At 41.6% G+C, this 27,403-nt stretch overlaps 1 protein-coding gene across 3 annotated transcripts in view; it reads right to left on the minus strand.

Annotated features, from left to right (window-relative positions):
• Positions 1–27,403, minus strand: part of LOC140211503 (uncharacterized) — a 211,065-nt gene that overhangs the window by 30,830 nt on the left and 152,832 nt on the right. For all 3 annotated transcript variants that reach the window (XM_072281269.1, XM_072281270.1, XM_072281271.1), the window contains exons 11-13: positions 21,248–21,361; positions 8,825–8,983; positions 1,973–2,055 (exon numbers count right to left, since the gene is read on the minus strand). In XM_072281269.1, the coding sequence (XP_072137370.1) occupies positions 1,973–2,055; positions 8,825–8,983; positions 21,248–21,361 (356 nt within the window). The remainder of the gene's footprint in view (positions 1–1,972; positions 2,056–8,824; positions 8,984–21,247; positions 21,362–27,403) is intronic.

Below are 27,403 nucleotides of genomic sequence, written 5' to 3' on the forward strand. Positions count from 1 at the left end.
TCTTCAGCTGAGATGGCATTAAGTCATGTGGTTAGTCAGAGGCTTTTTCCCAGGACTGAAATGGCTTGCACGAGAGGGCACAGTTTTAAGGTGCTTGGGAGTAGGTACAGAGGAGATGTCAGGGGTAAGTTTTTCATGCAGAGAGTGATGTGTGTGTGTGGAATGGGCTGCCGGTGATGGGAGTGGAGGCGCATACGATAGGGTCTTTTAAGAGACTCCTGGGCAGGTACATGGAGCTCAGAAAAGTAGAGGGCTATGGGTAACCCTAGGTGATTTCTAAGGTAAGGACAATTTCAGCACAGCTTTGTGAGCCGAAGGGCCTGTATTGTGCTGTAGGTTTTCTAAGTTTCTATATTTTCTATGTTTATCAAGTGCCTGTGGAGCCTCAGGTAGAAATGGCCTCATGCTGGATAGATGGGCTTTACACTTCAGTTGAAAAGTAGTTATACGGATTTTGTGTATGCGTATATAATCACTTTCCAGTAAGTAGTGTTACCAGCCTGCTTTCGACATCTGCCTTCACTGCAAATGTCTATACTCCTTGCAACCTCAGTAAAGTAGCCAGCATAATCAAAGACCACACCCACTCCGGACATTCTCTCTTCTACCCTCTCCCATCGGGGAGAAGATACGAAAGCCAGATAGCACGTGCCACCTGGCTCAAGGACAATTTTTAGCCCACTCTTGTAAGACTAAATGGTTCCCTAGTATGATAAGATGGACTCTCGATCTCACACTCTACCTCGTTATGATCTTGCACTTTGCTGTTTACCTGCACTGCACTTTCTCTGTAGTTGTTACGCTTTATTGTTACTTTATTTACTGTTTCACCTTGTTCTACCTCAGTGCATTATGTTATGATCTGATCCATATGAACGATATGCAAAACAAGTTTTTCACTGTATCTTGGGACATGGGACTATAATAAACTAAGTCCAATTCCAATGTTTATAAAGAGATGATCAAAGTCCGATGTTGGTCTCTGCATTAGATTCTGTTCTGCACACCAAGTGCCGTCTACTTCCATTGGGAGAAGTACCAGTACTTATTAAGCCTAAATGGATTTCTTAACAATCTACTTTTGGATAACCTAGATTTCTAATCGTACAAAGTAAAATCTAAAGTAGAAGTTGTAACTTGGCTACAGTATTCTAGTAACCACACTTTTATATTACTGCACAATTGAATTTTTGTACTTTTTAGAAATATTACTCTCAGAGGCCTCTTTTTATTAGGTACACCTGCTTGTTAATGAAAATATCTAATCAGCCAATCATGTGGCAGCAACTCAATGCATAAAAGCATGCAGTCATGGTCAAGAGATTCAGTTGTTCTTCAGACCAAACATCAGAACGGGGTTAAAAAAGTAATCTAAGTGACTTTGACCACGGAATGATTGTTGGTGACTGACAGAGTGGTATGTCTGTCTCTGAAACTGACTTATCATCTGGGATTTTTGCATCTCTAGAGTTTACAGAGAATGGTGTAGAAAAACAAAAAAAAATACAGTGAGTGGCAGTTTTGTGGGGAAAAATGCCTTGTTAATGAGAGGGGTCAGAGAATACTGAGATTGGTTCAAGCTGATAAGAAGGCAACGGTAACTCAAATAACTATGCTTTACAACAGTGATGTGCAGAAGAGCATCTCTGAATGCACAACACGTCAAACCTTGAACTGGATGGGCTGCAGCAGCAGAAGACAACACTCATACACTCAGTTCACGTAGATGCTCTACTCAGTAGAGGAGGTACCTAATGAGGTGCCCACTAAGCATATGTGCTGTTTTATTAGCTCCCCTAACACATCTAGTGCAACAATATGAAACTCAGCAATACAGTTTTCATTGTAATTATACTTTACAGTGACAAATCTAAAGCACAATCCAGCAGTTAGTCCACACTGCCTTTCTATGAGTCATTCAGGAATGTTCCACCTGACATATATAAAAGAAAACAAAGCTTCAAAGACTAACCAGAGGGCTTCCATCAGTCCAACGAAAATCACGTTCAAACATTTTGTCATTTAGGCCAATCCACTGGTAGTCCTGGCCAATACCTATGGGATAGACACAACAAGGAAGGAAGTATTTAATTCCAATTCTGTACATAATAATGATTCATCCAGTAAAATCAACTGGTTTACAAAGATATATGTCCTGTCTTTCCAATCTTGTATGGAACACTGAATAATTGGATTCTATTGCCCAATGGTTCTGGAATTTCTACTTTTCTACAACCATCATTTATTCTCCTGCTCTGAAGGTTAATAACTACTTACTAAGCATTACAGTTGTAACACACAAAATGCTGAAGGAATTCAGCAGGTTAGGCAGCATCAATGGAGAGGAATCAACAGTTGCCTTTTTGAGCCAAAACCCTTCATCAGGGTTTCGATTTCCAGCATTTGCAGAACCTCTTGTGTTTATGCATCACAGTTATGCTAATTTAAATTTCACGTGTCTGAGTAATGTGGGGCTTATTCAAAGTTATTCAGATGTTGTTATCAAACTATGCTGACTAACACATACAAAATGCAAGGATGTAATGCTGAGGTTTTATAAGACATTAGTTAGACTGCACATGGAGTACTGAGAGCAGTTTTGGGCCCCTTATCTAAGAAAAGATGAACTGGCATTGGAGAGGGCCCAGAGGAGGTTCGTGCAAATGATCCCAGGAATGAAAGGGTTATGGGCCTGTTCGCACTGGAATTTTGAAGAATGAGGGGAGGATCTCATTGAAACCTATTGAACGTTGAAAGACCTAGATAAAGTGGATTCAAAGAGAATATTTCCTTTAGTGGGGAGTCTAGGGCCAGAGGGAAATAGAGGGACATCCATTTAGAACAGAGATTAGGAAAAATTTCTTTAGCCAGAGATAGTGAGTCTGTGGAATTCGGATGGTGCTGCAGGCCAAATCATTTGGTATCTTTAAGATGAAAATTGATAGGTTCTTGATTAATCAGGGCATCAAAGGTTGCTGGGAGAAGACAGGAGAATGAGCTTGAGAGAGAAAATAAATCAGCCATGATGGATTGGAGGAGGAAGCTCAATGGGCCGAATGGCCTAATTGTGCTCCTGCATCTTAGCGTCTTAATGTGGTTTTACCGAAGTTTTATATTACTGACCCAAGCAATGAAGGTGAACATGCAGTACGTCTTCTTTACTACTCCACCCACTTGTGACGCCACTCTCAGGAGAGATATGGATTAGTTCTTCAAGATCCCTCTCTCTATGTGAATGTTTCCAAGGGATCCTACCATTTACTGTATGCTTTCTTTTTTTTTAATTTGACCTCTGGAAGTACAACACCTTATAGTTGTCCAAATTGAAATCCATCTGCCTTTTCTCTGTCCACATTTCCACTTCTCTGTATCCTGCTAAACATTTTGGCAACATTCTTTACTGACCACAAGCCCACCTCCCGCCAATTTCTGTAATACCTACAAACTACAATCAACATATTTGGGGTCTGATTAAAAATAGACTTAAGAAAACGTGTGCACATTATTTTGCTGACACAAGGATTAATCATTAAATATCACATTTCGGCTTTCAAGGCCATACACGTACTAGAGGTTATAGACAAGAGAACAGGTTCTTCGGCCCACAATATTGTGCTGACCTTCTGACCGACTGCAAGATCAATCTAACCCTTCCCTGCCGCATAAACCTTCACCTTCCTTTCATCCGTACCTTACTAAGAGCCTCCTAAATGTCCCTACTGTATCTGCCTCTACCATCACTCCCAGCACCCACCACTCCCTGTGTAAATAAAAACCTACGCCTGACATCCCTCCAAAACTTTACTCCAAAGTATGTCCTTGTGTAGTGATGTTTTCCACCCTGGGAAAAAGTCTCCAGCTGTCCACTCTATTGATGCCTCTTATCATCTAGTATACCTCTATCAAGTCAGCTCTTATTCTCCTTCACTCTACAGACCATAATGTTGGAACTAGGGTTAAAAACTTTAGAAATATTATTAGTGAAATAACCAAGAATCTGTTGTAAGTTTCAGTGAAATTTGAACCCTCTCTCACATGTGCAATGGCAAGCAAAAGTAGTCTCTCAAAGATAAGGCCTGGGTAATTTCAACTCACAAAATGTGTTCAGATCATCTGGTGATCTGTGTCACAGAGCTGCTGACCATTTGGATGAGTTCAACCCAGTGGCTTTGAGTTTCGTCAGCTCGGTGTGGAGCTGCCAGGCGCAACATGTTTGCGAGGGAGAGCTCCATGTGAGGGGGCAGAGATCAGTGATGTCCAGCCGGCCTAATTTCAGATCACAGTATGAAGGAAACAGTGGCACAGATAACACCGCCATCAAGATAAAAAGTGAATCTGCAGCTGTTCAATAACTCAAACAAGAATATAAGAATAAAATAAGATCCTCTCAAAGGTGAACAACGGCCTGTTTCTGCTCCTATATCTTATGGTCTTAATCTATACCAGGTAACTCTAGTTTTAATGTTGTTTCCATCTTCCCCTTGGCTGCTAGTGTTAGCCATCCATGGTGTACAGACCCTAACCCTGCAAAGCCTCGTCCTCGGTGTAACCATTCCTCTGTTAACAACGGCAAGGTTTCTGTACTGCTTTCCTACCAACACCCAATCTATAATATAAGTGTCACTGCTACCTTCTTCAGTAGGATCTGATGATATGAGTATTTGAAAATCTGTGCTCATTATCCCAATGATGTGGTCGTGGTTGAGTGGTCAGCGACTTGGGCCAGCTCCCCCACCGGACTTAGTCTGGTGAGCAGGGTGTGAGGACATCCAGCAGGACTAAAAAAAACAAGACCTGACAAAGGGCGGATGAGCTCCTTGTGAGCCAACGGCCATCTTCCGCGGAAGAGATTAAAGCCTCACCACGTATCAACGAATTGTATGCTATGCACATAGTTAGAAGAGATATGATGAACTTGGGCGTTGCACCGTGTGCCTGGACCTGCCCAGGCCTCCGCCTAAGGAAGGGCCGAGCTCGAAGAAGTGGCCGCGGCTGGAGGCCGATATGGCCTCGGGCTCAAGTTCGGCAGGGGCGGCAGCGGGCAGTGCCAAGGCGGCCAGCAAGAACAAACTGGAGGAGACGCTGTACTCGGTGCTGTCGCAAGATCGAAGAAGATGGAGGTGCATAGCTGCCAACCCTGGATTTGGGACGGCACCCACTGACTGACTGACTCATTATCACCAGATCCCAGTAAAGAGGGTAGCAGTAACACTTCCACTATATCTACAGGAGTCATTCACATTCATCTCAACCATCTCCATTTTGATGGCAACACTGTTTACGGTGGCAAGTTGGAAGTAGAGGTTGGCCAGGCCAAGTCTCTATTCTTTGGATCATAGGAAAATGAAGGGTGACCTGATAGGAATATTTAAAGGTTTGAAAGGCATAGAATAAGATGAATGGTAGTGGTCTTTTCCCTACAACAGAGGAGACCTAAAGGGCATATATTTAGGGTTAGAGGGGAAAGATTTAAACGGCACCGGAGGGGCAACTTTCCCACACAGAGGTGGTGAGCATATGGAATGAGCTGCCAGAGGAAGGGGTTGAAGCAGGTACTATAGCATCATTTAAGAAGTACTTGGACGGGTACATGGAGGGATGGGGGTTAGAGGGATACAAGCTGAACACAGGAAACTGAGGCCAGCTAGGTCAGCACCATGGACTGGTTGGGCTGTATTGTGCTACAACTATGCTGTATTGCTCTTTGACTACTATAGGATGCTCCTCTTTTTGGTGAACACATACCTTAACTTTAGAACTCGATCAAGGTTTTCAATCAACATAAATTTATCAAAGCTCAAAGTAAATTTATTATAAAATCCTGTGTACTTGTGCACTAAAGTTGATTCAAATACATAACCCAAAACTCAGCTACTCATTACTGCTATAAAATTATTTCATCTTGAAAGGATTGTTTCTTATTTTCTATTTTAGAGATACAGCACGGAACAGGCCCTTCTGGTCCTTTGGGATGCACCGCCTACTCAACCCAAACCTATTTACAGAACAATCTACAATGACGAATTACATGATTAATTGGTACGTCTTTGGACTGTGGGAGGAAACTAGAGGAGCCAGAAAAGAGAAAATGCTTTGAATACCTATTGGCATTAGATCCTTTTATTTTGCATATTTTGATACAAAATATTAACAACTCTTTCTTTCAATCTGGTGTATATTATAAGCACTTTCCTTCTTTGTGATCTACAGATTCCAGAACTGTTGTCCCAAAGCTTGCAAATCATTTGCCTCACCCTGCTATTTAAAGAAGTTAATAGAGGGTCACCAGGGAATTATAGACCAATTAGCCTTGCATTTATTTTTGGAAAAATGTTAGAGTTGATAATTAAGAAGGGAGTCACTGAACACCTTGAGATTTTTCAGCAGATCAGAAAAGCCAGCACGGACCTGTAAGACGTGTGGCATGCTTGGCAAGGCATCACATTCAAAGCCTTTCCCATCATCGAGAACATTTACAAAAGAATGCGGCCACAAGAAAGCGGCATCCATCTTCAAAGACCCCCGACATCCAGGCCATGCTCTCTTCTCGTTACTACCATTAGGCAGGAAGTACAGGAGCTTTAGATCCCACACCACCAGGTTCAGGAACAATTATTACCCTTCCACCATCAAGTTGACGGACCAGCGTGGATAATATCCTCACCACTACTCTGAACTGATTCTACGACCTACAGACTCATTTTCAAGGACTCTTTACAACTCATGTTCTCAGTATTTTTTAACTGCAGAATTTGTCTCCTTTTACATGGTGGTCGCCTGTCAGTCTTTGTTAATAATTTTTCACAGATCCTATTGTATTGCTTTATTTTTCTATAAATCCCTGCAAGGGAATGAATCTCAAGGTAGTATATGGTGACGTAAGTACTTTGATAAATATAGAAACATAGAAAATAGGTGCAGGAGTAGGCCATTCAGCCCTTCGAGCCTGCACCGCCATTCAGTATGATCATGGCTGATCATCCAACTCAGAACCCTGTACCAGCCTTCCCTCCATACCCCCTGATCCCTTTAGCCACAAGGGCCATATCTAACTCCCTCTTAAATATAGCCAATGAACTGGCTTCAACTGTTTCCTGTGGCAGAGAATTCCACAGACTCACCACTCTCTGTGTGAAGAAGTTTTTCCTAATCTCAGTCCTAAAAGGCTTCCCCTTTATCCTCAAACTGTGACCCCCCGTTCTGGATAAATAATAAATTTTATTTTTACTTTGACTTTTTGGAGAAGTACCTAAATAATGTTGAAGGCTGCCTCAGTATATTTATTGTAGAAGGCATTTGATAAGATCCATCATTATCACAATGTAGGTGCTGTTATTATAGATAGTGTTGATAAGTACTGCAGCATAAATGGCAAGAAAACATAATAGGCATCTCATCACTTTGGAGTTCAAAAAATAATCAGTCTTTGCAACAATAAAATGCTACAGGCAATAGATGGGTTCTCAGTCCAAGGATCCATGTATGTGAATCATTAAAATGCCATGGACAAGTGCCGATAGTAAACAGTAGAATGCCAGCTTTTATATCTGGAGAGCTGAACTGCTGGGGATGGAAATGATGAAATGGATGAAAGGACTTGGTTACTCCACACCTAAAATCCGCTGGATGGAACATGCTGAGAACAGACGAATTGTCTTTGGAAAAGAGCTGTGATGCAAAGTGAGTCACTGCCTGTAAGAGTGGCTGAAACAAAAGTTAAGCAGCGCAGTCAAAGGGATGTTGGAAAAGTATCAGGGGAAAACATCTGTCAGGCCTCTGCGACAGATATGGGAAACAAAGATTGCCAGGTTTGCTTTACTGAGAGCTGACGTGTCTTCTCTGATTTTAAGTGTTTGATTATGAGAGATGCTTAAATTAGCTGTTATATTATAAAACCATAAGAAATAGGAGCAGAATTATACCGTTCAGCCCATTGAGTCTGCTCTGCCATTCGGTCATGGCTGATTTATTTTCCCTCTCAACCCCTTTCTCCTGCATTTTCCCCGAAACCTTTGATGCCCTCACAAATCAAGAACCTATCAATCTCACTAAATAGACCCAAAAACCTGACCTCCACGTCTGTCTGTGCAATAAATTCCACAGATTCACAATTAAACAAATTGCTCTTCATTGTGAGGCTGTGTCCTCTGTCCAATGAATTCACTGCCCTCTGTCTAAAGGAGTCCCTCCTCATCTCTGTTCCAAACGGACTTCTTTCTATTCTGAGGCTGTGCTCTTTGCTCTTAGACTCCCTCACTACTGGAAACACCCACATCCACTCTATCCAGGCCATTCAGTATTCAGTAGGTTTCAGTGAGATCCCCACCCCTCATTCATCTAAACTCCAAAGAGTACAAGCCCAGGGCCATCAGATGCTCCTCGTGCGATAACCCTCATTCCCAGGAACCTTCTCAGATATATTAAAAATCAAGCATGGCCTTTCCAGACTGGAAAACACTTCTACACACTAAAGTTGAAGACATTTGTAGCTTTGTTCCTCAAAGTGGAGTAGATGCCTGGTCACTTGTTACATATAATAAACTTTTCTTAAACTGAGCGTGTGGAATTAGGTTAAGACTAGCTATGACATCACAAACAGTAAGATAAGAGCTGAAAAGCTAATTAGCTCCCCCTGTAGTTAGCCTACCAAATATTCATTTCAACATTTTTCTCTCCAGTTATGAATATCAGAACCAGCTGCCTTAACATTCCATTACCCATACTATGAATCTGAATTCACATTCTGGAGATTGTTGTTTGTGCATATTCACTAAGGCTCATGAATCAACGAGAAGAAGTGTTTCTGAATTGTCAAAGTACGTACGATTCACAAAGAGTTGCTCCTCATGCGTCAGGATGCTGGACAGGTGAGCTCCCTGCAGGCGACAATCCTTCTCCGCGTCCTCCCAGTTCCGCCGGTGGCCGAAGTACTTGTAGCAATGTCCTTGGAACTTGTGCCATCCAAAGTCGCAGTTCTCTGTATCTGACAATCAAATCGACAGATGCATCAATCCACTGGACACTGCACGGCCAATTACTACCTTCTTAACTAAAGGTGCAGGAACACTTACTAAATTATAAACGTGCTAATACATCTGAAGAAAAATACAAACCATCCAACACTGTAAGATTTGTAAAGAGGCAGCATTAAATATAGAGCATAGTGTATATCAGTACGGGCCCATCAGCTCACAATGTAGTGCAGAACTAATTAAACTGCATTTGCAGCCTGCCATCATTCAGTCACACTGGAGATATAAAGAGCAAAAAAAATGTGTGAATACAGCAGTGCCTGAGAAATCTCTGTTGAAGTTATAATTGTGGGGCAGAGCAGTCTCGTCCTCCAGTTCATTGCGTGAGATTACTTTGCAGGGATTGGCACCACAGAGAGGTTTAAGTGGCTGCAGACAAAAATGTCACTTCAGAACACAGCACAGCACAAGCCCTTTGGCACAGGATGTTGTGCCAACTTTTTAACCTACTCCAAGATCAATCTAACTCTTTCTTCCCGCAAGGTGGCACAGTACCATAGTAGTTAGCATAATGCTGCTACAGCGCTAGCTGTAAGACCAGGGTTCAATTCCCGCCTCTGTCTGCAAGGAGTTTGTACGTTCTCTCCGTGACCTCGGGGGTTACCTCCAGGTGCTCCAGTTTCCTCCCACATTCCAAAGACTTACTGGTTAGAGTTGTGTGCATGCTGTGTTGGTGATGGTGAAGGCATGGGGACACTTGTGGACAGTCCAGCACAATCCTTGCATTTCACTGTATGCTTCGATGTACATCTGATAAATAAAGCTGATCTTTGAAATCTGTGAAATCCTTAATCACTAAGTCTTCCATTTTTCTTTTATCCATCTGCCCATCTTAAATGTCCCTAATATATCTGCCTCTACCACCACCCTGCAGTGTATTCCATGCACCCACCACTCTGTGTAATAAAACTTACCTCTGACATCCACCCCCCCCACCAATTCTTTCCTGTGATCTCCTTCAAATTTTGTCCTCTTGTATTAGCGATTTCTGCCCAAGGAGAAGGGCACTAACTGTCCACACTATGACTTTTAATATCTACTACATCTCTATCAACCCTCCTCTTCTTCTCCTTCACTCCAAAATAATCCTATTTCTTCAAATATTCTTAAGTCCTCTGCAGCAGTGTTCAAACATGTCGAAAGAAGCTTAGTTTTCTGGTGGTTAGGAAAACTCTCCTGAAAAGTGTGGCTTATCAGCATTTGCTTATCATGGGCAAGGGTAAAATGGCACTTGAAACCTAGCTTGATCTATTTCTGATTTCCATTATTAAAAACCTTGTTGGGTTTTATAAATAGCTCATTATCACTAGGTGCCATGTCATATAAAGTGGGCGATCATGGGTCTTTGACCATGCTGCACTAGTGAAGGAAGCGTTTTCTATCGAAGTGATTTGCCATTGGTTTCTTCTGGGAAGTGTCTTTACAATACGAGTGACCCCAGTCATTATCAATACTCTTCAGTGATTGTCTGCCTGACGTCAGTAGTCATATAACCGGGACTTGTGATATACACCAGCTGCCCATATAACCATCCACCACCTGCTCCCAAGGCTTCACGTGACCCTGATTCAGGGGGCTAAGCAAGTGCTACTCCTTGCCCCAGGGTGACCTGCAGGCTACCTTACACCTCCTTTGTTAGAGAAGTATCTCCACCCCACCACCCTACATAAATAGTCAGTGAGTGTTGTTTAATGACTACCAACTGCATCAACCAGCACAGGAGTGTAGAGGTCAGCATAATGTTTTACAATTCCAGCCATCACTGATTGGGATTCAAGTCCTGCCGCTGTCTGTAGGAAGCTCGCACATTCTCCCCATGACCACGTGGGTTTTTTCCAGATGCTCCGATTTCCTCCCACATTCCAAAGATAACATAGAACAGAAAAATTTACAGCAGATTACAGACCCTTCGGCCCACAATGTTGTGCCAACCATGTAACCTACTCTAGAAGCTGCCGAGAATTTCCTTACCGCACAGCCCTCTATTTTTCTAAGCTCCATCTACCTATCTAAGAGTCTCTTAAAAGACCCTATTGTATCCACCTCTACCACCTTTGCTGGCAGTGCATTCCACACACCCACCACTCTCTGTGAAAAACTTACCTCTGACTACACCCTTGTACCTACTTCCAAGCACCTCAAACTATACCCCGTCATGTTAGCCATTTCAGCCTTGAGGAAAAGCCTCTGGCTATCCACACGATCATTGCCTCTCATCATCTTATACACCGAAGATGTACAGTTTAGGTTTAGTAAATTGTGGCCATGCTTTGCTAGCCCTGGAAGTATAGTGACACTTGCAGGCTACCCTCCACCCCCGGCATATCCTCAGACTGTGTTGGTCGTTGACACAAACAGCGCATTTCGCTGTATGTTTCAATGTACGTGTGACAAATAAAACTAATGTCTCCATGAGACAAAACAGTTAAAATATTCATTTTGAGAAAAACAAGCAAATTGCCAAGTTCTTAAATTAATAAAAGATGCTGGCCTCAATATTGTGTTTGGACATCTGCGTATGTAGCTTAGCACATTAAGATTTGGTTCTTTGTCTTGTTAACTTGAATCTAGTTCTAACAAGTTTATTTATTTATGTGTAGATGCTTAAAGCACAAGGAGATGACTAGTTTAAAGTGCAAAGAGTAAAATCTTATTGATGAAGCATACACCGATCTGTGTAAGCTACTTGAGACTTGCAATTAGTAGGTCACTGGCATCTAACACAGATTTGTACAAGATGGGACTAAACTATGCCAGAAAGGAGGAAGGTGAGTCAATGCTCTGGAGAAACAACAGCAGAAATCATATTACCATCTCAGCAGTAAAGTAGGAAGACTCTACGGGGAAATTATTTAACCTAACACTTCTAACTATATACACTCAGGAGCCACTTTATTAGGTACACCTGTACACCTGCTCATTAATGCAAATATCTGATCAGTCAATCACGTAGCAGCATAAAAGCATGTAGACATGCTCAAGAGGATCAGTTGATAATCAGACCAAACATCAGAACGGGGAAGAAATGTGATCTCAGTGTTGGTGCCTGACAGAGTGGTTTGAGTATCTCAGAAAATGCTGATCTTCTGGGATTTTCACACACAACAGTCTCTGGAGTTTTTAGAGAAAGGTGCAAAAAACAAAAGAAAGACATCAATGAGTGACGGTTCTGTACTTGAAAACATCTTGTTACTGAGAGAAATCAGAGGAGAATGGTCATACTGGTTCAAGGTGACGGGAAGGAGACACAACACAAGAAATCTGGATAGAAATCCAGAGCCCCCACACACACACAACGCTGGAGGAACTCAGCAAGTCAGGCAGCACCCAGGCAGGGGAATGAGCAGTCAATATTTCAGGCCCTTCATTGAATATTCCTCAAAAAACTTGGTTAAAGTGATCAACTTTTAAAAAAAAATTGAAAAATTGGAAAAGTGATGTGGAGGAAGAATGTCAAAAATGAAGGTGTGGTTTTATCTTTTTCTCAGACAATCAGTTGGACATTCTCTCTTCTCCCGCCTCCAGCTGGACAGAAGGCACAAAAACCTGTAAGCACATACCACCAAGTTCAAGGACAGCTGCTTGTACGATGAGAAGGACTCTTGACCTCACAGTCTACCTTATGATTTTGTACTTCATTGTTTACATGCACTGCACTCTTCCAGTATCCTTTATACTTTTTCAGTATCTTTATTTAAAGCAAAAGGTGGTAGGTTCTTGATAAATTCAGGATGATAAAGGTTGGGGGGGAGAAGGCAGAAGAATTGGGTTGAGAGGATTAATAAATCAGCCATGATGGAATGGAGGAACAGACTCAAAGGGGTGTATGGTGTAATCTTGCCCCAGTGTCTTAAGCCTGTGGTCTTATGGTTATTGTTGTACCTTATTCTAGCTCAATGTGCTGCGTAATGAATTGATCTGTATAACACTATACAAGACAAGCTCTTCTCTGTATCACGGTACATTTAAAAGTGCACTTTAAATAGAAGAACTTGCAAACTAGGACAGGTTTATCAAAAATAAATCTACTTTCAAATTGGGATAAAGCTGAAATAAACATCAAAATTGGCAGTGCACCTTCCTAATTGCAGCAGGGAAGAAATGTGTGAGGTACTCCCTCCCCTACAGAACTACAACAAACCTTTAATCCATCCAACAACTCAGCAGCAATGAAGTAAGAATCAGTAAAGCTCACCAGAAGCTTATTAAAAATCAATAATTGTGTAACAAAATAAGAAATTGTGAACCACAGAAAATTTAAAGTATTGCTTTGCTATTGTGTTAAATCAGTTCACGAGAACATGATTTTAAGCTCTCATTAAATCCTTTCTTTATAATCTCTTTCTCCAGATTTTCAGCTTCCCAAATGAAATATTTCCCCCTGGATTTGAAACGACCTGCTCTTTAATCTCAGAGTATGAAGTGATTAAAGAACCATCCACCCCCCTGCAGATTTATTGCCTGACCCCAGTCAGAGACTCACCATCATTTCACAGGAAGGAAGTGGACAAAAAACCCTGTGATAATGCTCAGAAACTATAAGTCATGTCCAAAGACAGCAGGCCATCGGAGGAAAAAAAAAAGGCATCTTTTTTCAAGAAACATTAGAAGTCTTTTTAATATATCATGTTCTAGCCGAGGGTGGCATAGTGGCTAGCGTAGTGCATCACAGAGCCAGCAATTGAGGTTTGGGTTAAATTCCTACCGATGTCTGTAAGGAGTTTATATGTTCTCCCCGTGACCGCTTGGGTTTCTTCCAAACATTCCAAAAAATGACAATTGGATTAAAGTTAGACTCAGGAGATTCTGCAGAAGCTGGAAATCCACAGTAATGTACACACAATGCTGGGGGAGCTTAGCAGGTCAGGCAGCATCTATGGAAAAGACTAAAGTGTTGTCAGTGTGCGCTGAGACCCTTCATCAAGATTACGGTCAGTAGGTTATGGGCATACTACGTTGGCGCCGGAAGCATGGCAACAGTTGCAGGTTGCCCCTATCACATTTTGTCCTTGCAAAATGACTCATTTCACTCTATAAGCACAAGAGGAGCTGGTAATCCAGAGCAACACACACAAAATGGTGGAGGAACTCAGTAGGTCAGGCAGCATCTATGGAGAGGAATGAACAGTCGACATTTCAAGCTGAGATCTTTCATCAGGATATTTCACTGTATGTTTCAATGTATATGTGATAAAGCAAAGCTTTATCCTTAACATTTTAAATGAAAAATAAAAAGATCACATAGAAATTAAAATATTTGGCTGAATCTTTAAAGGTGCAGAGCAAATCCAAATGAAATATTAGAATAAAATTCCTTAGATAAAGAATGGACAATATTGGTCACGGCTCAAAGGGAGGAAGGAAGTTCCTTTAGCATTCTGCATATTGAGAGAGTGAATCCATTTATAAGGCCCCTTTATTGCCCTTCATAGATACTGCCTGACCTGTTCAGTTTCTCCAGCATTTTGTGTCTGTGTTGCTCTGTTTATAAGGAATGGTTTTACAGTGGTACCTCCATGAAGCAATTCTGCCATAAATCAGAGTGTTGTGAGTTAAAGTCTCACTCTGGGGACCTGAGCTCAAAACTGAAGATGGTAATCTGGTACAGCAATAAGCCGTCAAAAAGTAGGAGGTTTCATCCGCTATCCCAGATGAGTGCAGAAGTTTCCACGTCCCAGTTGTCATGGTCAATATCTATCCCCTGAGCTCTATCATGAAACTTGATCATTCATACCACTTATGTAAGCCTGTTAAGGGGAAATTTAGACCAGAAGACACAGAGGCAGAATTAGGCCATTCAGCCCATCGAGCCTGCCCCACCATTCCATCATAGCTGATTCATTATCCCTCGCAATCCCATTCACCTGCCTTCTCCGCATAACCTTTGCCGACGCCTTGCCCATTCAAGAACCTATCAACCTCCACCTCAAATATATTCAATGACTTGGTCTCCACAGCCATCTGTGGCAAAGAATTCCACAGATCCACCATCCTCTGACTAAGGAAACCTCTGCTTATCGCTGTTCTAAATGGACATCCCTCTACTCTGAGGCTGTGCCCTCTAGTCCTAAACTCGCCCATAACAGGAAACATCCTTGCCATGTCCACTCTATCTGGGCCTAGATCCTCCACCCCCCTCCCCCCCACCCCCATTCTTCTAAACTTCAGCAAGTACAGGCCCAAAGCCATCAAGTATTCCTCGTATGCCATTCTTTTCTCCCCACACATGGTACACAGTTTACCCTGATTATTATTATGATTATCATTATTATTATTATGTGCCATGTCGTATGATGTAGGTGATCATAGTGACTACGATTGTTCTTGGCAAATTTTTCTACCCAAATGGTTTGCCATTGCCTTCTTCTGGGCAGTGACTTTACAAGATGGGTGACCCCAGCCATTATCAATATTCTTCAGAGATTGTCTGCCTGGTGTCAGTGGTCACATAAGCAGGACTTGTGATATACACCAGCTGCTCATACGACCATCCACCACCTGCTCCCAAGGCTTAACATGACCCTGACCAGGGTGCTTCACCTTGCCCCAAGGTGACCTGCAGGCTAGTGGAGGGAAGGAGCATCTAATCTCTCCTTGGTAGAGACGTATCTCCACCCTGCCACCCAATGTCACCTGTATATCACTGAAAATTGTTACCTTAATGTTATTACTGTACATTCTACTTTACTTATCTAGAGCTACAGCGCAGTAACAGGCTCTTATGGTGGAATGAGCACACACCACCCAATTACACCCATGTAACCAATTAACCTACTAACCCGTATACCTTTGGACTGTGGGAGGAAACCAGAGCACATGGAGGAAACCCACATGTTGACGGGGAGAATGTACAGACAGCAGCACAATTGAACCTGTGTTGCTGGTGTTACGCCAACCACAATGCTACCATGCTGCTCCAGCTCATGAAGTTGATTTTGCCTTTTAGGAAGTGATGGCCTGCAAACCCTGCCAGATGTGCACCCAATTCCATCTCTAACTTCAATCTAAGTTGCTTTCTTGCTCTTAAAATATCCTTCCATAGATCATACCTGAAAAGTTCTGAATCACCAGTATCTAATGATATCCAAAATTAAGAGAGGTATAGGTAGGGTAAATGCAAGCAGGCTTTTTTCCACTGAGGTTGAGTGAGACTACAACTAGAGATTATGGGTTAAAGGGTGAAAGATGAAAAAAATTAAAGGGAACATGAGGGGAAACTTCCTCACTCAGTGGGTCATGCAATTGTGGAACCAGCTGCCAGCACAAGTGGTGCATGCGAGCTTGATTTCAACATTTAAGGGAAGTTTGGATAGGTAAAAGGATGGTAGGGGTTTGGAGGCCTATGGTCCCGGTGCAGGATGACGGGAGTAGGCAGTTTAAATGGTTTGGCACAGACTAGATGGACTGAAGGGCCTGCTTCTGTGCTGTACTTTTCTACGACTCTAATGCCACAGATCTGCAGATTCACTTGTGTTTATGAGCTGATTCGTGTTAGTATGTGATGTTGCTCTTTGAAGGTTAATAACGTTTGCCCTGTCTGTTGTGTACACAGGCATGTCCGGAGTGCTTGAACAAAAAGTTTATGGCACCACTCAGACTATCAAACTAGAAATTCATTGTCAAAGTTGAAGGAGACAGGAATTTGAAAGTGATCCATATTAACAGGAAATAGATTTGGAAAAAAATTATTTTGCATAAAATGCACTTAATGAATGTAGCCTCCTTCCAGCAGATAGAGCTTAATGCTTCATAGAATAATGCAAGGTTTTGACACTTATTTTAAATTATAGCAAAACAATGGATTATAATCATAAAATCAGTAGTGCTGAGTGAGGTAACTCACCCACACTCTGTCAAAAGGGGCATAGATAGAGTGGACAGCCAATGCCTTTATCCCAGGCCAGCAATAGCTAATATGAGACAGCATCATTTTAAGGTGAATGGGGGAAAAGTATCAGGTGGAATGACCAGGTAGTTTTTTTTTACAGGAAGAGTGGTGGATGTGTGGATTGTGCTGCCAGGGTTGGAGGTAGAGGTAGAGGCAGAGACATACGCATTAGGAACATTTAAGAGACTGATCTTAGACAGGACATGAATGATAGAAAAATGGAGCAGTATATAGGAGGGAAGGGTTAGATTGATCTTAAGAGTAGGTTAAAAGATCGACACAACATTATTGTGGGCTGAAGGACCTGTACTGTTCTTTAATATTTCATGTAGTAATATATTAAATATGTGGCTGAGAGTTATGGTGTGCAACGTTACCAATGTAGTCCCAGCCTGCAGTGATCAGTGAACTGCAGACTGTACAAAGGAAGTCGAACAGTCAGAAATAATGCCTTCCCACACTGCCTTAAAAGGATCTTTGACATATTTAGAACAGCTCTCACAGTCCTGAATCACACACGACAAACAGACTTGGCATGCATTTCTCAGATAAGCATCTACAGACACCACTCCAATTTGAAAATGCACATTTTTCCTCCTGAAATGTAACGTCCAAAGGGCGGTTATCACCATCTGTATGGCAGGGAGATATAGATACTGTAAGATTTTTGATGACATACACTTCTGTGGTCACCTCCTCACACCAGACAGTTCTGTCTGTGCTTTGAAATACATTTTTGTCTGATGTGGTGTAAATCTGGCTTGTAGTGCTCTGGCCTGAGAGTTCCGCTGGGTCCTAACGTCCACCCTGTTCTATTTTCCAGAGCTGTCTTACAGCCCCCAATTTAATTATGGAGAAAACAGGGAACAACGTAAGTGAGAGGTTCTTTAATAAAAAAAAAGCTGTAAGAATATAAGCATACAAATATGAAATTTGTAACCAGGCAGTCTGCCACTGAATTTCCTCTGCTCTATATCCATGGATACCCCTAAATCAATCCTTGTTTAAGAAATATTTTTGTAATCTGGGAAGAGATCCTGCACTCCTTAGCCTTTTCTCCCTTCCAACATTGACAACCACTCCTAATGGAAATCCTGATGCAATACTTTATCTTCAGCTTTGCCTAATTAATAAGATATTTAAGCCTCTGAGGGCTAGAAAACATTTATAATGTGTATTGGAGTGAATTTGGAAAGTTTTACAATAACATTTCTACAGAAGGATTTCCCCAGAAGCAAAATGACTTATTTCTATTTTCCATGTTTGCTGTCTACCAATTCATTTAGGACTTACTCCCCCCTGCCCCCCAATCACTGAACATGAATATGAATAATGGGCTGTGAAACTCAGCTCAAGTTACACAGTATGTTGGGGGATCTCAACAAGTCGGACCAGTGTCTAAAGAGAGGAATAAAAGCGGGAAGTTTCAGCCCAAGAACTCATCAGTCCTGATGAAGGCTCTCAGCCCAAGATTTCAACTGCTTATTTCTCTCTATAGATACCGCCTGACTTGCAGAGATTCCCCCAGCATTTTGTGTGTGGTACTCTGGATTTCAATCATTTGTAGAATCTCCTGTGTTTGTAACTTCTCTTAAAAGATTCATCGATTAAGCATTCTTGGTTGTTTAAACAATTAATTATGGGTTACATGTAAAAGTATGTTAATTGCATACTTCATCACTCTACCACGTGATACATGTGTGCCTCGCATAAAAGAATGAATTATACTTATACCCATTTTTTTTGGAATCCTGTGAGTTTCTTTGAATTAATTTAATGTTTTGAAGTTACCACCACTTTTTATCTTTTGTGTTTAAACTTTAAATCAGAATCTGTTGTGTTTACTTTTTACATCTTTGCTGAGAATAGATTTTAATGCTCAGTTAATTACTGCCTCTTTCAGCATACCTGCTGGCAATACTTTCAAAGTTAAATTTCATTGGGGAGGAATGCTTAGCTGGCGTGTCAAAAAATTTGTTAGTATCCCAGTTCTGACGGTGTCTCGGCCCGAAATGTCAACTGTTTATTCCCTTCTATAAATGCTGCCTGACCTGGTGAGTCCCTCCAGTGTTTTGTATGTGTCACTCTAGATTTGCTGAATCCTTCTTAGTTCATGTAGTAATCAACAGACGGGTTAACAACTACAAATCATACAGAGAGTGATTGTACTGCAGCATCTGAATTACAGTTAATATTACATGAGTGTTCAAAGTACATTCATTATCAAAGTACATATATGTCTCCATATATAACCCTGGGAGTCATTTTCTTGTGGGCATACTCAATAAATCTATGGAATAATAACCATAACAGAATTTCTTTAGCCAGAGAGTGGTGAATCTGTGGAATTCATTGCCACAGGCAGCTGTGGAGGCCAAGTCACTGGGTGTATTTGCAGCAGAACTTGATAGATTTTTGATTAGTCAGGGCATGAAGGGATACAGGGAGGAGACAAAGGATTGAGACTGAGAGAGAATATGGATCAGCTGTGATAAAATGGCAGAGCAGACCTGATGGGACAAATTGTCCAATTCTGCTTCTCTATCTTGTCTTATAGAATCAATGAAAGACCACCCAACTAGGGGGTTCAAACAGAGTGCAGAAGGCAACAAACTGTGCAAATACAAAATGAAGTAATAATAAGAAGAAGTAATAAACAATAAATATTGAGAACTTTTGATGAAGAGTCCTGGAAAGGGAGTCTGTTTAATGTTGGGGCAAGTGAAATTGAGTGAAGTTGTCCCCACTGGTTCAAGAGCCTGGTGGTTGAGAGGTAGTAATCCAAAGTTAGATTCAAATACAAAATGCTTTGCTCTTGAAAATAAATTATGACGTTTATCTTTTCCTCATTTTTCACAGGCACTCATTAAGAACCCCTTTGAGCTGGGCATCCTTCCAACATAAGCCAAGACTGTGAGTGTCAGCAGACGAATCAATTTTGGGGCATGTCACAGCTGGGACTGATTATTAAAAGCAACAGTTCTCATTTGCATAGTGCTTGCAACATAAAAGAAACTTGACTTGCACTTATAAAGTACTTTTCATGACCTCGGGATGTCTCAAAGCACTTAACTGCTGATGAAGTACTTTTGAAGTGTGGACACCGTGGTAATGTAGAAAACTTCGCAGCCAGTTTAAGTACAACTTCCTCAATCAGTGATGTGATAACAACCAAATAACCTGTTTCCGTGATGTTGATTAAAAGATAAATATTGGTAAGGATGTGGTCAATGTCCCAGGCCACCTAATTTGTGAAAGGGATAAATACAGGTTCAGTTGAATAAGACCATAAGACATAATAGCAAAATTCAACCATTTGGACCATTGCGTCTGCTCCTCCATTCCATCATGGCTGATTTATTATCCCTCTCAACCCCATTCTCCTGCCTTCTCCACATAACCTTTGATGCCCTTACTAATCAAGAACCTATCAACCTTCGCTTTAAACATACCCAATGACTTGGCCTCCACAGCCGTCTGTACTAATGAATTCCACAGAATCACCAACCTCTGGCTAAAGAGAATTCCTCCTCATCTCTGTTCCAAAGGGGTATCCTCCTATTCTGAGAAGGTGCCCTCCCTCACTATAGAAAACATCCTCTCCACATCCATTCTATCTATGCAATAGGTTTCAATGAGATCCACCCACCCCCTCACCATTCTTCTAAAGTTTAGAAATCACTGGAGTTCTTGTACTTAAGCACTTGTAGCTAAACTGGACCTGTACTCACGAGGGTTTAGAATCTAAACTCTAGTGAGCACAGGCCCAGACCCATCCGATGCTTCTCATAGGATAACCTTTTCATTCCAAGGATAATTCTCATGAACTACCTCTGGAATTCCAGGATCTTTACTGATGTTTTTGGAATACCAATACCAATTTGAGATACCGTCCATTTATAATTTCACCTGCTGACTTTTGAAGTCTGAACCAATCAAGTTCTGTTACGCCCAAGCTATTGGGTATGTTTAAAGCAGAGGTTGATAAGTTCTTGACTATTGTGGGTGTCAATGGTTACGGGGAGAAGACGGGAGAATGGGGTTAGGAAGAATCATAAATGGATGTGATGGAATGGGGGAGCAGATTCAATGAGCCCAATAGTCCAATTCTGCTCCTGTGTCTTGTGGCTTTGTGTCTGAATTGCTCTTGGCAGGTGTTTCTTTCTGCTCCACCCTATCTCTTGGCTATGTTGCCTGTTGTCGCTATCAATCACCACACCACTGCAGATGGAAAGCGGATGACTTTGACAGATGTGCAGACTTCTGGTGTAGTTACCTCACTTAAACACTGAACAGTGTTGCTTGTCTAATACATCTTTCAGCTTACCTTTTTCGCAGACAGTACCGCCATAACTTGGCAAGCAGACACAAGTGAAGCAGTTGACGCCATCAATGCACGTGGCTCCGTTTTGGCAAGGGTTCGACTGACACTCATCAATATCTGAATGAAACACAAAGTGATTATTGGTTAATTAAAGCAGGCACAGCTTTCACAATTGCAATGACACAGTAAACCCTCTAGAATTATATCAGTATTCAAAGTTATCTATTCAAATCAGAGACACTTCTTCAAAGTACAGATCAGGAAGTGGCTTCTTTGAAGACTTGGACTGGTCTTCTAAATTCAGGAAGTAACCTTGAATAATTAAGATTGCACTCCAGATGCGAAATCTTTTCTGACATTGTCTGTCTGATCATACAAGTATTTGGGAGAAAAATGCTTTGAAAATTTATACTACATCAGGCTGTCACAATTCACTTGCAAGAAAACCCATAACCAAAGTAAATGCAGTACATGTATAATAAGGACAATTTTGTGTTGAGAACCGTGGGAGGGTAGTGCTCAGCACAATTGCTATACAGAGCCAGCGAGCGTTAATCCTAACTAGACCATTAAATCTGATTGCTACCGCTGTCTGTGATGAGTTTATACATTCTTCGCTTGACCCTGTGTGTTTCCTCTGAGTACTCCAGTTTCCTTCTTCATTCCAAAGATACACCAGAAGCAGGGCAACACTTGCGTGGTGACACTTCACAGGATCATTATTAACTGGATGTCTTATGCATTGAATCATCTGCCATGGGTAGTAACAATGTGCAACAGAAGTAGCTTTTTAATTTTTTTAAATATAAATAGCATAAATACAGTACTGTGCAAATGTCTTAGGCACAAGTGAAAAAAAATCTGTAAACTGGAGATGCTTTCAAAAATGATGAAATGGGAAGTTCCTAAATATCAAAACATTTACTATAAAGAGCAGTAAATAGTAAAAATACTAAATCAAATCAATATTTGGTATGACCATCCTTAGCATTTAAAAATGCATCAATTCCCTTGGCACACTGTCGTGTGGTTTATAATAAAGTTGGCTGGTAGGTTGTTCCAAGCATCTTGGAGAACTTCTCAGAAGGTGGGGCACCCATGGCTGACAAGGGAAATTAGGGAAAGTATCAATTCCAAAGAAGAAACATACAAATTAGCCAGAAAAAGCGGCACACCCGAGGACTGGGAGAAATTCAGAGTCCAGCAGAGGAGGACAAAGGGCTTAATTAGGAAAGGGAAAAAAGATAATGAGAGAAAGCTGGCAGGGAATATAAAAACTGACTGTAAAAGCTTTTATAAACATGTGAAAAGAAGAAGATTGGTTGAGACAAATGTAGGTCCCTTACAGTCAGAAACAGGTGAATTGATCATGGGGAACAAGGACATGGCAGACCAATTGAATAACTACTCTGGTTCTGTCTTCACTAAGGAGGACATAATTAATCTTCCGGAAATAGTAGGGGACCGAGAGTCTAGTGAGATGAAGGAACTGAGGGAAATACATGTTAGTAGGGAAGTGGTGTTAGATAAATTGAAGGGATTAAAGGCAGATAAATCCCCAGGGCCAGATGGTCTGCATCCCAGAGTGCTTAAGGAAGTTGTCCAAGAAATAGTGGATGCATTAGTGATAATTTTTCAAAACTCTTTAGATTCTGGATTAGTTCCTGAGGATTGGAGAGTGGCTAATGTAACCTTGCTTTTCAAAAAAGGAGCAAGAAAGAAACTGGGGAATTATAGAGCGGTTAGCCTGACATCGGTGGTGGGGAAAATGCTAGAGTCAGTTATCAAAGATGTGATAACAGCACATTTGGAAAGCGGTGAAATCATCGGACAAAGTCAGCATGGATTTGTGAAAGGAAAATCATGTCTAATGAATCTCATAGAATTTTTTGAGGATGTAACTAGTAGAGTGGATAGGGGAGAACCAGTAGATGTGGTATATTTGGATTTTCAAAAGGCTTTTGACAAGGTCCCACACAGGAGATTAGTGTGCAAACTTAAAGCACACAGTATTGAGGTATGGTATTGATGTGGATAGAGAATTGGTTGGCAGACAGGAAGCAAAGAGTGGGAATAAACAGGACCTTTTCAGAATGGCAGACTAGTGGGGTACCGCAAGGCTCAGTGCTGGGACCCCAGTTGTTTACAATATATATTAATGACTTAGACGAGGGAATTAAATGCAACATCTCCAAGTTTGCGGATGACACGAAGCTGGGCGGCAGTGTTAGCTGTGAGGAGGATGCTAAGAGGATGCAGGGTGACTTGGATAGGTTGGGTGAGTGGACAAATTCATGGCAGATGCAATTTAATGTGGATAAATGTGAGGTTATCTACTTTGGTGGCAAGAACAGGAAAACAGATTATTATCTGAATGGTGGCAGATTAGGAAAAGGGGAGGTGCAACGAGACCTGGGTGTCATTGTACACCAGTCATTGAAAGTGGGCATGCAGGTACAGCAGGCGGTGAAAAAGGCAAATGGTACGCTGGCATTCATAGCAAGAGGATTTGAGTACAGGAGCAGGGACGTACTACTGCAGTTGTACAAGGCCTTGGTGAGACCACACCTGGAGTATTGTGTGCAGTTTTGGTCCCTTAATCTGAGGAAAGACATTCTTGCCATCGAGGGAGTACAAAGAAGGTTCACCAGATTGATTCCTGGGATGGCAGGACATTCATATGATGAAAGACTGGATCGACTAGGCTTATACTCGCTGGAATTTAGAAGATTGAGGGGGGATCTTATTGAAACGTATAAAATTCTAAAGGGATTGGACAGGCTAGATGCAGGAAGATTGTTCCTGATGTTGGGGAAGTCCAGAATGAGGGTCACAGTTTAAGGATAAAGGGGAAGCCTTTTAGGACAGAGATGAGGAAAAACCTCTTCACACAGACAGTGGTGAATCTGTGAAATTCTCTGCCACAGGAAACAGTTGAGGCCAGTTCATTGGCTATATTTAAGAGTGAGTTAGATATGGTCCTTGTGGCTAAAGGGATCGGGGGTATGGAGAGAAGGCAGGTACAGGGTTCTGAGTTGGATGATCAGCCATGATCATACTGAATGGCAGTGCAGGCTCAAAGGGCCGAATGGCCTACTCCTGCACCTATTTTCTATGTTTCTTCTGCAGATGTTGGCTATTTTGCTTGCTTCTGTCTCTCCAGGTAATCCCAGACAGCCTCGATAATGTTGGGATCAGAACTCTGGGGAAGCCATACCATCTGAAACCATATAAAAAATCTAGGATGCCTAAGGCTTTTGCACAATACTGTAGATAGTCTTATTCCCCAGTAACTTAACTACTTTGCCCATAAAATGTGTTCAAATTGGTAACAACAATATTCTCTAACTTTTCAAATCAGCAGGTGTCCAGGGAAGTGTCAGAAGGGTCAAGAGCAACTTCTCTGAGGTCTTCAGCGTCTCTGAAGACCTATCCTAGGCCCAACATATTGTGCAACTATGAAGTGGGAATATGATCAGCTATATTTCATTGGGAGTTTGAGGAGATTTGGTATGTCACCAAGTACTCTAGTAAGTTCCTACAGATGTAACATGGAGAGGATTGTGCCTGGTATGTAGATGCCAATGTACAGGATCGGAAAGATCAGGGGTGGTAAATTCAGTCAGCTCCATCATGGCACTAGCCTCCCTACCATGAGGAAATCTTCTAAAGGTGATGCCTTCGAAAGATGGCATCACCATCATCACCATCGTTTTATGCTATGTCGTATAGCATGGGCGGTCATGGTCTTGACCATGATTGTTCTTGGCAATTTTTTCTGTAGAAGCGGTTTGCCAACGCCTTCTTCTGGGCAGTGTCTTTACAAGACAGGCAACACTAGCCATTCTCAATACACTTCAGAGATGGTTTGCCTGGCATCATGATCACATAACCAGGGTGTGTGATAAGCACCAGCTGCTCGTACGACCATCCACCACCTGCTCCCGTGGCTTCATGTGACCCTGATCGCCGGGGGGGGGGGGGCGGGGGTGAGAAGCAGGTGCTACACCTTGCCCAAGGGTGACCTTGAGGTTAGCAGAAATAAGGAGCGCCTTGCATCTCCTTTGGTAGAGACATATCTCCACCCCATTACCCTCAAAAAATGACACCATCATTGAAGACCCCCACCATCCAGGATATTCCCCCTTCTCATTACTACCATCAAGGAGGAGGTACAGGAGTCTGGAGATAAACACTCAACAATTCGGGAACAGCTTTTTTCCCTTCGTCATCAGATCTCTGAACGGACAATGAACTGATGAACATTACCTTAGTATTTTTGTTCTCCTCTTAGACTACTTATTCTTATATATTTCTTGTTATAATTTACAGGATATTTCATGTATTGCATTGTACTGCTGTCACAATCTTACAGATTTCATGACATATATTAGTCATAATAAACCTGATTCTGATTCTGAATGAAGGTTACAGTCAAGCAGCTATAAGGGTTTTTTTTGACGAATAGCTATGAGAATCTGGGCTCCAATGCCAGGGATAGAAGTCAAAAGTCAGATCCCATTTAAGAACTCTATCCATTAATTCATCATAAAAATGATTTAGTCAAACATGATCTGCCTTTTATAAAGTCATACTTTCTCTCTGTGGCCTTGTTTGTGGTGCTACAATAAGGTCCAAACCAATTCCAATTCCTATGAAAACTTGAGAAACAACATCTCATCTTTCATTCCCAAGGATACATGTAATGTCTCGAATGCCCCTGCATTTAACTACCCCACTATAATCTGGAAAAAAAGCTCTCTCTGTTCATCTTGAATCAAGCTGGTCTCTGCTTTATACTGTCAATTTTATTTAATGCATCTGGGTCTCAGTTCTTAAATCTCACCCAGTCTCTCAACCAAGTGGATTCCACTCTCTACTTCACTTTATGATGTGTATCTGATCACTCCTTTGCTTGTTGCTATTTTATGCGACTTTGATTGGGTCAGACTGCCTCTGTGGCCTAAACCTAATAATGTACGACACGGTGCTAGACTGAACTTAACTGAGCTAAATTGGATATGCCTGGATTCTTTCAAAGACTTTGATCTTTCATATTCTGTGTTTTCGTTCATTTTTTCCCATTTGTGCAATTCGTCTCTTTTGTGGATTGGGGGTTTGTTGTTTTTCTTTGAACGGGTTCCATGGTTTTCTTTGTTTCGGGGCTGTCCGTGGGGAAGACGAATCTTAGGGTTGTACACTGCATACAGACTTTGACAATAAATGTACTTTGAGTACATCCAGACCTATAGAGTACTGAAACACAGAATTCACTACAGGGAAGTTATACCTAAATGAGGTCATATAACAGAATTTGGAACAGTACAGGCCCTTCAGCCCACAATGCTATGCCGATCTTATAAGCTACTCTAAGACCAAACTAACACTTTTCTCATACACAGCCCCCCATTTTTCTATGATCCATGTGCCTCTCTAAGAGTTTCAAATGTCCCCTAAAGTATCTGACCCTACCACCCCTGACAGTGCATCCACCACTCTGTAAAAAAAATACTGCCTCTGACATCCCCCTATACTTTGTTCCAAACATTATTCGCCATACACTTTACATTTATATGTATTAGGAATTTGCTGTGCTGTGTCGGCATAATATGCAAATAACAAGACATACGGCAATTATAAAGAATAAAGAATTACACAAAACAAAATTATAAGTACAGATATAGAATAAAATGTGCAGGCATACCGTACAGTGTAAAAATCTTAGGTAGGGTGCCTGAGACTTTCACACAGTACTGTGGTAACTTCATGCATTGCCCTGTACTGCTGCCACACACAAACAAAAACAAATTTCACAATTTTATCCCAGGTTATTTAGATCTTATCCTAACCTTATTGTGTGTTATATGTGTGTTACGTGAACTACTGGGCTTTACACCCTGGTTCGAAGAAACATTTTCTCATTTGACAGTATACAGGTGTATAGTTAAATGACAATGAACTTGACTTGACTTGATATGTGAGTGATGATAAACCTGATTTTAAAATGGATCTCTATTGACGGCTGAGAATGGGAATTGGGTAGGGAAAGGGGAATCATGATTGGGAAAGGGGGATGGGAGAGGGGAGGGAGCAGGAAGCATCAGAGAGACTTTCTGTAATGATCAAGAAATCAATTGTTTGGAATCAAATGACCTTACC

This window comes from Mobula birostris, chromosome 17 (assembly GCF_030028105.1).
Source record: "Mobula birostris isolate sMobBir1 chromosome 17, sMobBir1.hap1, whole genome shotgun sequence".
Classification (NCBI taxonomy): Eukaryota; Metazoa; Chordata; class Chondrichthyes; order Myliobatiformes; family Myliobatidae; genus Mobula; species Mobula birostris.